Here is a 15236-nt window from a genome sequence, read left to right as displayed (position 1 = left end):
TGTTTAGAAGCGAATTTCTGGCTGCAAAGTCAAGTAATTCTGATCTTTCATCCTTACCTGTGAACGGTAATGCCAATGAATCCAGTTTGCTTCGTAAAACGGTTGAAACACACAGCACAGGGCTTAAGGAGCTCCGATCGCCACAAAGAAGATGGCGGACGCCGTTACCTCAGCGCTCCGTCCACGTATTGATGTCTATGGTTTTCTTCTTGGGTCTCCCGTCCCGCTTTTTCTGTATGCAATCATGAACGTGGAGGCCGAGAGAAACATTTACCTCAGCTTTACATTTAACGAAAAAAAAAAAAAAAAAATCTCATCTGAATGTGTCTGAGCTGGACTCGCGGCCAGCTGAACTACCGCTGCGTCAGGCGGGATTTCCCGGCTGGAGCAACGCCGGATGCGGAAATCGCCCTCGTTCACAGCGACTTCTGATCGGTTCATTGGAGAAATGTTATTTACATTTACCATTAAAATATTTGGCTGAAGAGGCGATTGTAACCCCAGTGTAGGGTAAGAATAGATTATGACGGGAATTTATTGATGCAGCATATTGAAATGACAGCCACTGATCCAGAGATGTGGTCTTTGTCCCGCCCCCACAGCCAATGAACCAATCAACAGCTGACTACAAACCGGCCCGGTTGGAACCGCAGCTTTTTGGGTTCCAGGGAGCCGGGCGGTACCGGGCTGGAAGTGCTAATGCAAAAACGATCAGTGCCCGGGTCCAGCTGTCCAGCTGTGCAGTGCAAAAGGGGCTATATTTTTAAAATTTCTTCAGTTAAGATGACGAAGCAACAGTTTATGTGGGTGTTTATACAGTACCGTCTCCTTTCTCCTGATCTTCCTCTGACGTCAGGCTGCAAGAAAAGAAAGCACAGTTTTCATAATGTTGAACAATTTTTAAACATTTTCTCAGCTGTGGTGAATGAATAATAATAAATATTATAAAACATAAATACAATATAAAACATAAATACAAAACCCTATAAACTTTGAGGACGATTACCTTTCCTATTACTGTGGCTGCATAACAGTAAACTCTCTACAGATTTAATTTTGATAAGTAAACATTAGAATATATTTAGCAAAAGTGCTAATTAAGAGTGAGGAACAAGATGAAGGAGGTGGAAACATGATAATCAAGATTTACCAAAACAGAGAGATTCTGATATAATTTAGATTTAGAACATTTTTTAAATACAATATTAGAAAAATTGGAAATAAACAAATTATTTGATTTGTTACGTCCACCAGGCTCGTTTGATGGGGTAACATTAAAAGGAGACCACACAAGGATTTAGAAACTGAATGAAAGTAGAATTTATTAAATTATATTAAAGAAATAACCCTGAAAAAAAAGAATACCTGAAATGAGAAACCAAAATAGATTAAAGCAGAACCTATAAGTGACCAGAAATAAACAAATGCTTAAACAAACCTAACAAAACTCAACCAAAAGATACAACCCAAACCAAATAGGGATCTGAGGAGAGAGGAGGGAAAAGCCTCCTGACTGCTGCATGGCTGGCAGTTTTAAAGCTGCAGAACACCAATCAGGGCAACACACATCACCTGCAGAGACCTGTCTGCAGAACCCTAAAAGGAAAAAAGGGCAGAGACCCACTGAAGCCGTAACAGATTATTTTAAGAAAATAAACATTTATTGCATAAAATGCCACAACATGGCATTTATTTTGTGAATTTGAGCTATGTGAATATAGAAAAATGACATTTACAGAGTTTTGGGTAAAATATATTGACAGGCAAAAGTGTTTTTATAGTAAATGTGAAATGTATATATGTTTTCTACAGTCTTGGCTTATTTACTGCTCTGAATATGTTGGGTTTTTCATTGAATGCCCTTCTTTTGAGTCAGTTAGTTGACAATTATTTCAACAATCGATCCATAGGGCATACATAAATGTTTAATATTGAGAAAACTAAAATGTTTTTTGACTTAGTACCCTATTATGTTTCTTTTTTTCTCCTTTTGTCCCTTCATTTCTTATCTACATGTTGTCATTTCATCCCTTCCTTCCTACAAACAAGTCACGGACTTGAACCATTGTGTGATCTTTTTTTTTTTTTTTTTAGCAATTAGGTATTTTCAATCATTCTGACATATTTTAAAAACATTCAGTTTTCTTTTGGGATAAAGTAATTTAGTTATGGCAATAAATAGTCATAAAAGGCCCAAATCTCATGTAAATTCTTTATTATATTCTGAAAACCTTGCCTTATGCCCCAGTTTTCATGCATTTAAGTTCCTAAAATATGGACCCTAAAATATGACTGATTAGAAACCTCTAACCAACCTCTTCATGATAGAAATTATTTGAGTCATAAAGCTGCATTTCTCTACAGAAGAATAGACAAATTTGAGATATATTCTGATTTATTCTGATATAATCTAGGCCACACATGGTAAAAAAAACTAGCATGAATATTAGCTAATATGTCTCACAATATGTGCTGTTTAGTGGAACACAAAAGGTTTTAAATATTTGTAAGGGGGTTTTCGAGAAACACCTGCTGGTTGTTAAATGTCAGAACTGAATGTACGGAGAGCAGTCGCTGACGGAGGTAAATAAAAACAAACACTTTGAAACAGGAATGTTGTCTGCGGGTTTTCAAAAGACGGGGCAACGCCGCATTGCCAAGAGCCCAAGTTCAGCGTGCCAAAAGCTGAAGACGTGTGACGAGCATGTGACAAGAGCTGCAGGAGCTTCTTCTGGTGTTTTATTCCATGACCTGCCTTATATGAAAAATATGGGCCATTAAAACATGATCAAGATGTATGCAGATCCCAGAATGTGAAACTGTGATTTTTGGAATTCAATAGATAATTTCAAGACTTTTAAACTGATTTAATTACAGAATCAAACTTATTACTGAAGATTTCTGACTTTTAGAATAATTGAATTAGAGTTTTACAGACTTGGTTACAAATTTTAATGTTGTATTTCAGGAGTATGTCTGAGTGAAGACGAATGTCTGGTCAGTCCCTTGACCCTGAGCATGACATTGAAGGAAAAAATAGCTTGTTGAAACCATGAGGGCAGGTGTGTGTGAAACTGATTTATAACTACTAACTCTAACAACTAACTCTTAGCTAAGCTTGAATGTTTCATTCTTTTACTCAAAAGAAAAAAAATCAGACAAATTCAGGACTGCCTGAATATTTTATGCATTCATCAATCAGCTTAATCTGTATTGGGTAAACAAACCATCAGAAACTATCAGAAAGCAGCTGCAGAAGTGAAAATCTACATGATGGCTATCAGTTTATGAACTGTTTGATCCTCTTCATGTGTCGCTAAAGGGACCTTTACCAGAGCAAGATCTACCATCTATCATGTTGATGTTACAATAAATAAGAGGATTATTTGGCTTTGATAGACTGCAGCCTCTTAATTACATGTGGGGCAGAGGCCAGTCTGCTCTTTGAAATCGTTTCTCCCTTACGAGTGATAGGAAAGGTCAGAGTTAAATTTTAGTGCCAGGGGAAACGCCAGGACTGAAAACGACACCTGCCCTTTTCCTATTTTCATCGCGTCACACACCACGCGGGCCACTGGCATTCAGCGCAGGGTGTGAGCTTTCTGAAAAATCTCTTCCTGGGCAAGTGGAAAAAACTGAAACAGAAATAAGAAATTCAAAGAAATGCCTTTCATGTTGTCTGAATATATGTCACAATTTGGATTCGGGTTCCTCTGTGGCAAAACGTCGACCACTGAGGTGAATGCTTGTTTTAGCCAGAAAGGCTCAAAGGGTATTAGTAAGGAGATACTGCTCTGTAGCTGCTGCCCCTGTGTCTGTGTTGCAGGGATGACTCTATCTAGGAGCTACTACTGACCTGTAATGTTTCCTTGAACAGGTTTGGGTAGATCTAACATGTTCATTACATTACAGATAATGGTTAGTTCTGCCTATTTTCAGCTGTTTTGGTGTGTCTTGTCACTTTAAATCCAAATAAGCTGCCTCTAGCCACGCCCTCCTCAACTCAACATTTACACTGGCATGTAAATGTAACTATGCAATCATAGATCTTTGAAAAGCAGAAATAGAGCCAACGAGAATAGAAAGTAGTTTCTGAATGGTAAGTCAACATTACCATTCTTGTCTTTTCTAGCAGCCATTGTACAGCACCAAACGTACTATAAGTCCTCTTGGGTTGCTAGGTAACGATGCAGTGCCCGTCAATTGCGATTCAATAATTGAGATGTTTTGGAAATGGCTCGTTTTCCAGTCACCAAAAGACATTACATTTTTAAGCACTTGGGTTGTTTTTAGAAGCAAATGGAAGAATAAAAACATGCAAAATGTGAAGTTTGCAGCATAGGTCCCCTTTAAATTTCTTCACTTCAGTTTTTCAAAGGTTTTAAATGAGACTGAAACATAGTAATTTTTACTTGTGAAGTTGAAGGGAAAAAAATTCCATTGTTTTTAAAGAATATAAAAAATATATTATCTATTTGTATTCATAAATCACCCACCTGAATAAAATTCAATGCAAACATCTGTCATCAAAAGTCACCTAGTAGGTAAACAGAGTTCACAGTGTGTATTTTAATTTTAGTATAGATACAAACATACATGCTGGAATGGCCTATTCAAAGTTCAGAACAAAATCTACTTGAGAATCTTTGGCAAGACTTGAAAACTTCTGCTAGCAGATGCTTCTCATTCACACTGACAATATTCACATTTAAAAATATTTTACTGATCCCAAAGGGAAATTAAATCTGTTTTGTAAAGCAGAATGGGGGAAATGTATTTAAACCCCTAGATTTAGCATAATCCAGCTGTAATTAATCAAATACTGATTCTGGGCAGCTTAATCTCAAAAGTCCACTTTACTTTTGAGATTTTTCTTAGTTAAAAAAGTTAAAAAAAAAAAACACGTTTCTCTATTCTGCACAAATGTCCTCTACATTGTGTTGGCCTAATCAGATACATGTCAATAAAATATTTTAAAGTTTTGGTTTGTTGTTTGTAGAATATGGAAAATGTTAAAGGGTTGAATACTTTTGGAAGGGATTGAATTCCTAAATACAGCTATTTTCTGAAATCAGCTCAGTTGTCCTGTTAGCATCAATGAGAAACAGAGTTGGCTGACAAAAGGCTCTTAAGCTGATTTAAGTTTGACCAACAGTAAACTCTGAGCTGTTCAATTCATGGCTGTCTGAAGCAAAGCCGACCCAAAGCATAAGCGAATTAAGCTGCTGCTTAAGGCAAGTAAATCATCAGGGGTCTTCCATTTGTGCTTTAATTTTAACAGAAAAAAGGATTTTATTTATTGAGAATGACAACAATATTAAGTAGACATTAAAATGTTTACTTTGTTTATATATTGTATATATATTAAAATGTAAGATTTAAGAAGAATTATCAGGTTTATTTTATAATAGTGCACTGATCATCTTCATGGTTTGATTCTTGTGTTAATATAGTTACAATTTGATTCTATAAGTTTAATAATTTATTTGTGTTTGAGTTTGGTTTGTTCACGACTCAACAAATAATAACCAGTTATTGATTATTGCTTTTAAGCTCAGACAGTTAAATATGTCCTCCTCTCTCACATTCCACCAAATGTGTGCTGAATGCTGTTAGTGGTGATGTTCTTAACAGGAAGCAAACTCTGCTTAAGGCCCCAAACAACATTCAGACTGGGAAGTCAAACTTCCCAGTCAGAAAAATCAACTGGGAAACTGGGAGCAACTCTGACTACCCCCAGCTACAACTTGTGAGGTGGACTGTTACCTGTTAAGCTGTTACCTCGTATCTGACGTCAAACCCAGCTCTGAGTTCCCACTACTGGAACACAACATTTAAGCTGCAGTATGTAACTTTTAGGAGGGTCTTAGCGCTGTCAATCACCCTCTGTGTGGTGATGCCCATCCTCCCCTCTTGCTCCCACCTTTGCTCTCTGCTACACAGCAGCTAGCAGAGTCTGTTGTGAACGCTTAGGCTAAGCAGTTTTCCCAAAATGGTAAGTTGTTTCTCCGCCATTAACACTGTATGAGGTTGATTGACAGCGCTAAGACCCTCCTCCTGGCTGTGATTGGTTGTTTTTGGTTGAGAGCTGCATTTCTTGGGATGGCAAACGTTGCTCAGGGAGGAGGTGGAGGAGATTGATCTTTTCATGGACTATCTTTGTCATAACATACAGTCACCACATGGTGACAGTTTTAACCAATATAAGAAAAAAACATATATTTTATAAAGTCCCACACGGCAGCTTTAAAACTGATAACTTCCAGGCATATAAAACAGCTACCTGTAGACTTTCGGGCTCTTCAGGATGCTTCTTTTTTGTGCCGTATCACTGCTGGTCTGGGTTGGATCATCTTCATAGGACAAAAGGAGCGTCACAGCGTAATTCATGGAAAAGTTATTGGCCCAGTAATCACCAACCGAGGTTTCATAGCGCACGACAAATTCAATGCGTGAGCCGTGCGTGGTGTACGGTGGTGCAAAAGACAGCTTAAAGGAGAACTGATCAGTGTCGCCGTCGTTAGATCCAAACACATACTCTGCAGGGTAATCAAAGTAAGTACCCCAGTTGTCCATGGTTGATCTGATGTACACCGCTTTGTGGAAGGAGATGTTCAGGACTCGAATTACTCCACTGAATGCGAGCGGCTCGTCCTCCAATGGGGATATCCGCTCAACTTCCACTTTGTTGGAGCGCACAGCTTGCAGCAGGACGCCGACGCTGGGAGCGTGGAACTCCGGGTGCACTCGATAGGTCGGCTCCCGCTCTGCTTTGCGGTATTTCGCCTCCTCCTCCTGCCACTTTGCGGTGTCTTCCTCGTCCGAGTCGAAGGCTGCGAATTCGCGCACATCCACCAGATCTCCACCTGTTGTGTCGGCGAACGACACCCGCTTTCCTGCAGAGAGCGCCTGGTGGATCCGCATGTACTCGGCTGTCTCGTCAAAGATGGACGCGCCCCGCTTCCTAGGCACCGGGGAACATCTGGGGATGAGACGGACATCATCGGTGTCATCCTCATCCTCATCCTCCTCATCGTCGTTTTCCTCAGCGGCGTCCGTGCGTGAGCGACCCTCCGCCTCTCCGGCCGACTTGCTGTTTTTAATCGTTTTGAAAAGGCCCTCTTGGCTTGGTATGGTTAAGAAAGACATATCTGCAGAAGAGTGCATATGTCGCATTCAAATTAAACACTTGCAAGTATTCATGGTTTGAGGAGTGTGGATCCAGCGCCGAATCTGCGTTACGCACGGAGAAGCCCCTCTGTCCTGACAACGCGTGTGGCGTTAAATGTCACCCGTGGAAAACCTGGCTTTCCAAGTCCTTGTGACAGACTATCCCCTGGCTAAGATGACTTTATGCGGCGCTGTTTGGCAGCTCTTCTGAAAGCAGTAGCCTCTAATATTAGTGCTGGTTCCTTTGACGTGACCCAAATGTGTTTTTTTTTAAACTGGTGTAATCCTACTGCACCCAATGCTTCTCCTCAGCCCGGGCTGACTGAACGCCCTCTAGTGGAGACAGTGGGTAAATACAACACTCATTACACATTTACTCAGTTCAGCCTTTGAATGAACTGATGAATAAATAAAACAATGAACTAAATAATAAAAACTAAAATAAAATAAAATAATAATAATAATAATAATAATAATAATAATAATAATAATAATAATAATAATAATAATAATAATAATAATAATAACTCTACGGAGATGTCTAAAAAAGTGCTAATATTAAATAGGAAATATCCCAGGCTTTCTTGATTTGTTTTGTTAGGATTTGTGCAATTTGATCTATTAGCATTTTGGTGTTAACATTCGCCTTCTGCACTAATCAAAAATAAATAACAATGAAAATAAATAAGCAAAAGTCAATACAATTTACCTATCAAAAACGAATTAGATTTTATATAAGTAAGAATAGATTATACCTGTTCGTCTTTCAAAGCATTAATATAAATTTTATATTGGAAACTCATATTAAAAACTGAGAGCAATTTAACTGTATTGTTCATCGTCACTCTAACCAACCCAGAAATTAAAAAATGCCTTTAATGCTGTTTAAATACTATTATATATGGGGGAACTGAATTTCAATATTTGGACGTTGTGTCCTTTTTGCGCAGTTAACTCCACCTCAGATAGAACGCCATGTAAACACACCCTTGCCGATGATTGGTTGAGATGTTTTAGCGCGGCGTGGCGCAACCAATCAGAGGATTGTTTTTCTCTGGCGTCGTTTCACGGGTAGTAAGCTAACGGATAATGCAAATCTAAACTTATCTGGAGAACGCGGGTAGTTTCTGGAAGGGTGCATTGTGTTGGTGGGTTTGAATGGCTAAATAAAGTATTTCTTCTTGGGATTATATTGGCGGAGATGCTGTGGTGTCGTCAAGGCGAGGATTCAATAATTGGGTAACGTAAGCTAACTAAGTTAGCTGCAGCTTGCCCATTTTAACGTTCCCCGCGAGGCCGCGGAGAGTTACGAGAGCTGCTTCCTGATCTGTGTTTACCAATAATGTAGTTTAAAGCTGCCAAATATATCGTAACGTTGCGCTAATTGTAGAAGCTGTTACGCCAACGGTGTAATCGACCGCACTTATCTTTAAGAGCCTGCGGGCCTCCTAGCCTGTTAGCACGTTCGCTAGCCTGCTAACATGAGTGAAGTGACTGACTACAAACAGTCCGGTGACCCTGCATCGAGGAAACGGAGCGCATCACTCGACCTGGACGAAGACGATGCGATTCCTCATAAGTTCGCTAAAGTAAGTGACGACGCAAATGGAACTGGACAAACTTCAAAAAGTTGCGAAAACAGTGAAGTTGAAAGTAAAGAAGAAACTCAGAGGAAGCCAAAAGATACTGTTGCTGAAGGAACTGCTGTGCAGACAGATAAGGCTTCGGACCTTACAGATAGCACCAGCGAGCAGCCCGTTAACAGCTCCAGCCCTAACAGTGACCATGCCGACATCACCGAGAAACCGCAGTCCTCAGAGGCCTCGGCACCCACCGATTCAAAAGAGGAAACCCAGAAAACAGCTGAATCAGTGCAGCATCCCTCAACTCCTGTGGACCAGTCCGACTCCGCAGCCATAGCAGCTGCTGAAGCACTGGCCAGTCTCACTGGCGGAGACGGAGAGGAAAGCCAAGAGACCCCGTGTTCATCTGCAAAAGTGAGACCAGTGAAACATGGAAGTAAAAACAAACAGCGGCCAGGCCAGCCTTCAAAAGTTGGCTCCAAAACACAGGCAGCTGCAGACAGCTCCACATCAGCACGGAGTACCGACAGAGAAGATAAAGATGATGCTGCCGAAGCAGACGAAGGGGATGAATCCGTCTCGGGATCTTCCTCCACACCCAGCTCCTCTTTCCCATCTGACAATGAGGACAATGATGATGGAGAGTGTGCGATTGTGTCGGTCAAAATGGCCCCAGAGATGAGGCAGTCTGTTGCTCTGCTGGCACAAGTGCAGATGAGACTTGAGGCTCTAGAGAAGAAGAGCGTCAGACTCCATCAACGGCTGGAGCTGAAGATTAATCGCCAGAGACGCCCGCATCTTGATCAGAGAAGCTCCATCACGAAAACCATCCCGGGGTTCTGGGTGACAGCTGTATCCTTAAAATCAAAATTAACCCATCTACTGGTTGCACCGATTGATCAGCGCCGATTTTCAGAGATTGGGGATCAACTGATACTTGCATGTGAAGCTGATTGTATCCCCCAATTTTTATCTGCTTCAGCAAAGGTCTAAAAATCACCCACTGTCCTATTCTTTAATCCAGCGACTTTCCTGCTATTTTTAGCAACATTTCAGACAAGAATAATCGGAATCGGCTTTTTTTCTTTTAAATCAGCGATGAGACAGGAAACTGCAATCGGTGCACCCCTACTTCCATCTTGTCTTCTGCATGTTTTCTACTTTGTTTGTTATCTTAACATCAACTCCTCAGCTGCTGAACCATCCTCACCTCTCTGCTCACATAGATGAGACTGATGAAGATGCTCTTAGTTACATGACTGATCTTGAAGTAGGTTTGATTGGTCCATATTTTAAATCATTTTGACAACTCCCACTGTAGTAAATGCAAAGCAGATTTATTTGTCTCATTCTCAGGTCGAATCTTTCAAAAACACCAAACTCGGCTACAGGATTCGCTTCCACTTCCGACGGAACCCATATTTCCAGAATAACATCATTATGAAGGAATTGCACCTTGGCATGGGAGGTAAAAGCTGTTTCCTTGTAAACTGAAACAGAAGTGATGAGATTCTGGAAGTGTACTATAAAAGAGAAAGATTTAAAGTTATTGTGGTTTTTCACTGGGTTTGTTTTCAGGGAATGTTTACAAGTCACGTCCAAATCTGTCTGCTCCACAGTTTAACTGCATTTTCAGTGTGTCTGCTGTGGTACATGTTTGTTTTTCTGATGCGTTCAGGGTCACCCATGTCATTCTCCAACCCCATCCTCTGGCATCGCGGACACAATCTGACCGCTAACAGTGAGCCCAGGAAGTCATGCCGCGGCGTTTACGAGACGTTTTTCAGCTGGTTCAGCGACCACAGCAACCCGGTGCAAGACGATGTAGCACAGGTACAGGTCACTGCCAGCTCACGTTATTTGGGTTTTAAGTTGCCATAAAGTTGATATTTGTGCCTGGTGATGGTGGCAGAGCCACCTGCTTTCAGGTGATTTTATTTTATTGTTCTTTGTTCAGATACTGAAGGACGACCTCTACAGAGATCCACTGAGATACTACCTCACTCCTCTCTGGGAACCGAGGGAGAACGGCAGGTGAACCAGACAGATCCACACAGCTGCAAGTTTAGAAAAAAAAAATCTGAAACGCTGTTTCTTTAATCTACAATTTACAGTCAAATGAGATGTTTTCTTGTTTTTATTTTGGTGTGTTTGTCCAGAATAACTATCGTTCGTTGTTTGCATGACTGTCTCTATGCTTGTTTCTCCAGCAGCACCACAGAGGCCAGAGCAGCTGGAAACGGAAACGGAGATGATTGCGTGGTGATTTCTGACTCGGACGACGAGCCAGGGGAGGACACTGGTGACGCCGATCCAGGCCGCAGCAGGGAGGACGAGGAAGAGGAGGACGACGACGATGATGAAGAAGAAGAAGGTGCAGAAGAAGAAGAGGAGGAGGAGGAAGACGGCAGGCGAGCGAGTCCAGGTCGGTGCAGAAACAGAACTGTTTAATAACCAAAGTGTCCAGGTCGTTTGAGTTTTTGTTGTAACCTTTGTTTATAAATGTGAGGCGAGGTTTATTGGACTGTTATAACTTTAAAAAAAATGTATAATTGTTAGACTATTTCAAATTTTCTCGTGTTACAAACAAAAATGTCAGTTTATCTTGTAGTGTCTGACCACAAAGAGAGGAGATAAATGATGGCCTTAAAGAATATTTACAAATAAAAATAAAATGAATGCATTTGTATTTGTCTCCCCATTACTTTGACTTCAATATGATCCAGAGCAACTGATTATATTCAAACTCACACAGGTAGCAGATAAAGATCCATCTGTGAGTAATTTAACATAATAAAACTCATAAGAACAGATGGAAGCTGCTGTAATGGATGAAAATTGTTGTAATGGAGGCGGAGTCACAGCAGGAGCTTCTTAAAGAGGCAAATGTAATTTCAAGGCGTCAAATTGCAAAGTCACATTTAATTTTAGTCGTGTCTGATGTATACAGTATTTTTATAACATAGTTACTTGATTGTGCCATTTTATAGCACAATGTGCCTGGAAAATACAACACTGCTCCTTTTAAAGAACGTTGGAGAGCAAACGGCATCATGAAGAGCGAGGAATTGTAAACATGTCGGAGATAAAGACAGTTAAAGCAGGTTTAGATGATAAAATGCTATCCTAAGATTTTAATGTCTCACAGAGCTCCTTTTAATCCATCATCTGAAGATGAAATGAGGTGACACAACTGCAAACTGACCCAGACACGGCTGTCCATCTAACCTGACAGGCCGGGGAAGGTGACAATTAATCACCCCCAAGACGCCGCTGTGGCGCCAAACGATTCAGCCTCAAAAATCATCACAACACTCTTCTCTGTACTGTAATCTTCAGTATTCAGTTTTAACTCTCCGGTTTTTGATCAATACAAATGGAAAGAACAAAATAAGATCATTATTAATGGCTAATAACATTTCTTTTTTCAAAAATGTCCATAAACTAAACACCAATTCCAGCAAACATTGTCAGACATCAATTAATGCTGAACAGATATCAATTTATACTTCCTTAATATTGGTGTGTAAAACTCACTTGCTTCACTTTATTGCGTAACATCTCTTTTATCTTGGTTAAAAAATGGTGGCTCCATGAACTGCCTGATATTCCACATGGATTACGTATCTTATTGAATTTTGAAAGCTCACCTTTATTATTTATTTTGGCCATTTTGTGCTAAAGTTAAATATTGTAATTGTTTTACTTCTCTTCACTACGCAGCACCTTGAGCTGGGAATGCATTTCTTCAGCAGGGACAGCGAATCTGATCAGAGTTGATGGGAAAATGGATGACAAAACCTTTCAAAAGCTGCAAAAGTCTTAATATTAGGTTGAATGTTGGTCTTCCAGCTGCTGTGAAATGTTTTGTCCAAATCTCAACAATCTTTTGTTGGATATGAAAGTTGACATTTGCAGATGCTCTCCATCCAATCTCAAGGTTTCCCCAAGAAACCTTATCTAGTGGTTGGTGTGCGAGAGCAGTCATTTATCCAGCGGCCCATCGTGTTTTTGAGTTAAAAAATGTGAAATCTGAAAATATCACTTGATAATTATGTGTTCTTGGAAGATTAATTGATTACCTGAACACCAACTACAAAGTCTTAAAAATGCAAACATTTTAAAGACTTAAATAAATAAGCAATGCTAAGCCTAGTGGGGGCACAAGTAAAGCCTGGTGGCCTGCCAGGCTTACAATACACTGGGGGGAACCCTCCAATCTGACTGAGTTTAAACTAGAAGAATGCCCAAAAATTCCAGTTTCAATTTGTGCAAGACCTTGAGATGCAAGTTATCGATTGAGCTTACAGATACAGTAAATATTAATTGATAAGTGGCCATTTTCTTAAAAACCTGAGTTTTCTCTCGTGTCAAGAGTATTGACTGTCTTTCCATAAATTGAAGCGTTAAATTTTTCAGATGCTGAATTTAAAAAAAAAACAAACAAACAAACAAAAAAAAACATTAAAAATTTTTTTGTTATCAGATTAAACAGAAAATGGTTGTTTTCTTGCTTTTTTTCAACTCAGACATATTTAGAAAAGAGCCGCTAAGGCTGCTGAATTGAAAGATGAAGAGTAGGGGTACACCGATTCATCGGCACCAATTTATCTAATTTTGGGAGATCTGTGATTGGCAGATATTTACACGTGATGCCGATCTTATCCACCCCAGAAAAGGTCTAAAAATCAGCCAACAAATCTTCTGTTCTGCAGTGAGAGACGTTTGACTGACAGACTGGGCCACCAGGTCATGTCTGCATGTTTGTAGTTAACAATCGTCATCCCACTGTTGCCAACTCTGCAACTTTCTTGCTATAATTAGCAACATTGGCAGGCCAGGCTTTTTTAAGATCGGTAATTGGCGGTCGACCAGAAAACTGCAACCGGTGCCCCCCTAATAAAAGTATAAAACATATGAAGTGCATGAAAGAGATGTTCATGCTCTATCGGTGAGGAGAAATGGAGACATTATTAAAGCCACTTGGTGTCAAAGAAGTGAACAGAAACTGATATACAGCTCTGAAAAAAATAAGAGACCATTTAAAATGATCAGTTTCTCTGATTTTACTTTTTATAGGTAAATATTTGAGTAAAATGAACATTATTATTTTATTCTATGAACTATTGACATGTCTCTGAAATTCCAAGCAAAAGTTTAGTATTTATTAACAGAAAATGAGAAATGATGAAAATAAAAAAGATGCAGAGCTTTCAGACCTCAAATAATGTAAGGAAAACAAGTTAATATTCATTTAGAAACAACAATACTAATGTTTTAACTCAAAAATCAATATTTGCAAACCAGGAGGTTTTCAGTCAAATTCAGTGCAGTGGGATCTTGATTTTTCCAGAGCTGTTGCTCTCCGCTGTCAGGCCGGTTTACTATCTGTAGTGAGAGCGATACTTTGTTCTGTTAATTGTTTACATCCTTAGCGAGGTCGTTCAAAAACATGGCGCTTTAATCGCAAAGAAAGTCGTTTCTACAAAGTGTTAATCAGAGTGTTAGTTTGTATAATTTTTCTTCCACTCCTGTTCTACACCACTTCCCGACGTCTAAAAATACATTAAAGTTTAAGTTAGTGAAATAAGGAAATGTGCGAGGCTCGTTAAAAGCACTGAACGGACAACAAAATGTGTCTTCCTCAGATGAGAGCCAGGAGGAAGAGGAAGAGGAGGGCAGTGGAGAAATTGTGATCGACGGTAAGACATCACCGTTTTTCACGTTTTCTGTTCAAAACAGAAGTGGAGGAACAGAATAAGATTCCATTTCATCTCCTGGGATTATTTCTGTGTTATTTTTACCCTGCAGGCTCTGACGACAGCGATCAGGAGGAGGAGGAGGAGGCCTAAGAGGAAAAAGTGAAGATAAACAGATGCACACCAGTAAACCGCAGCGTTCAAACCACCTGCTGGTGTTCTCTAGGTCCTCTCTGTGCCTCCAAACCAGTCCTGGGTCATCAGGACGCGGACGCAGGATCTCTGGGAAGTCATCTGACTGACTTCAGCGCTCTGGTTTTTATATTGTGGCTGCTGCGTTGTGTGTGTTTGAGCAAGCCGCTGTAGGGACGAGAAACTGGGAATATGAAGAGGAGACGCAGTGCAAACATTGAATCGTTCTTCCTGGTGTCATTTTTATGCACAAAATATCAGTCTTTTTTTTTTTTTTTTTTTTTTTTTTACCTAAAATAGACAGACGCTTTTAAATCAGGGTAAATTGTAACAGTAAAGCCAAGGCAGCATGTCCCTTCTGTCTATTTATAGACATTACTGTGCAACTCTTTCCTTTTATATCTACGCACATTTTCAGGTTCACTATCCCCACTCCAAAATTCAGAAAGATAGTTTCTACGAACAGTTTATAACACCCGACTCGCATGTAGTTAGATTTAGCCGATTCTTCGCTTAATACTGAAATCATCAGAGGCATTAATATTGATCTTTTCAAGCTGTTTTTTAACTCGACGCGTGACGAAGCGAATAT

The 15236-nt window shown here is 39.9% G+C and overlaps 2 protein-coding genes across 5 annotated transcripts in view; one reads left to right on the top strand and one right to left on the bottom strand.

Moving 5' to 3' along the window:
- ppp1r3f (protein phosphatase 1, regulatory subunit 3F) overlaps positions 1–7526 on the bottom strand; it is a 23592-nt gene extending 16066 nt beyond the window's left edge. Inside the window, exons 1-2 of one of the 3 annotated variants that reach the window (XM_015043961.1) lie at positions 6284–7526; positions 823–857 (exon numbers count right to left, since the gene is read on the bottom strand). In XM_015043961.1, the coding sequence (XP_014899447.1) occupies positions 823–857; positions 6284–7176 (928 nt within the window). In that variant the 5' untranslated portion in view covers positions 7177–7526. The remainder of the gene's footprint in view (positions 1–822; positions 858–6283) is intronic. The other 2 variants (XM_015043942.1, XM_015043952.1) reach the window with 2 other exon arrangements.
- Positions 7527–8027: 501 nt separating this feature from the next.
- Positions 8028–14941, top strand: tspy (testis specific protein Y-linked). Of its 2 annotated transcripts, none has more exons than XM_015043981.1 (8): positions 8028–9605; positions 9946–10023; positions 10110–10221; positions 10432–10586; positions 10711–10787; positions 10967–11178; positions 14402–14455; positions 14565–14941. In XM_015043981.1, the coding sequence occupies exons 1-8, from the start codon at positions 8652–8654 to the stop codon at positions 14603–14605; spliced, it is 1683 nt and encodes a 560-aa protein (XP_014899467.1). In that variant the 5' UTR covers positions 8028–8651; the 3' UTR covers positions 14606–14941. The 2 variants fall into 2 exon arrangements, with proteins under 2 accessions (XP_014899467.1, XP_014899460.1); XM_015043974.1 differs by having other exon boundaries at positions 8036–9605; positions 10964–11178.
- The last annotated feature ends 295 nt before the right edge of the window (positions 14942–15236 follow it).

The sequence above is a fragment of the Poecilia latipinna genome, unplaced genomic scaffold (genome assembly GCF_001443285.1).
Source record: "Poecilia latipinna isolate Pla-1442-1.1 unplaced genomic scaffold, P_latipinna-1.0 Scaffold36, whole genome shotgun sequence".
Lineage (NCBI taxonomy): Eukaryota > Metazoa > Chordata > Actinopteri > Cyprinodontiformes > Poeciliidae > Poecilia > Poecilia latipinna.
This window is presented reverse-complemented; position numbering and strand designations above follow the sequence as displayed.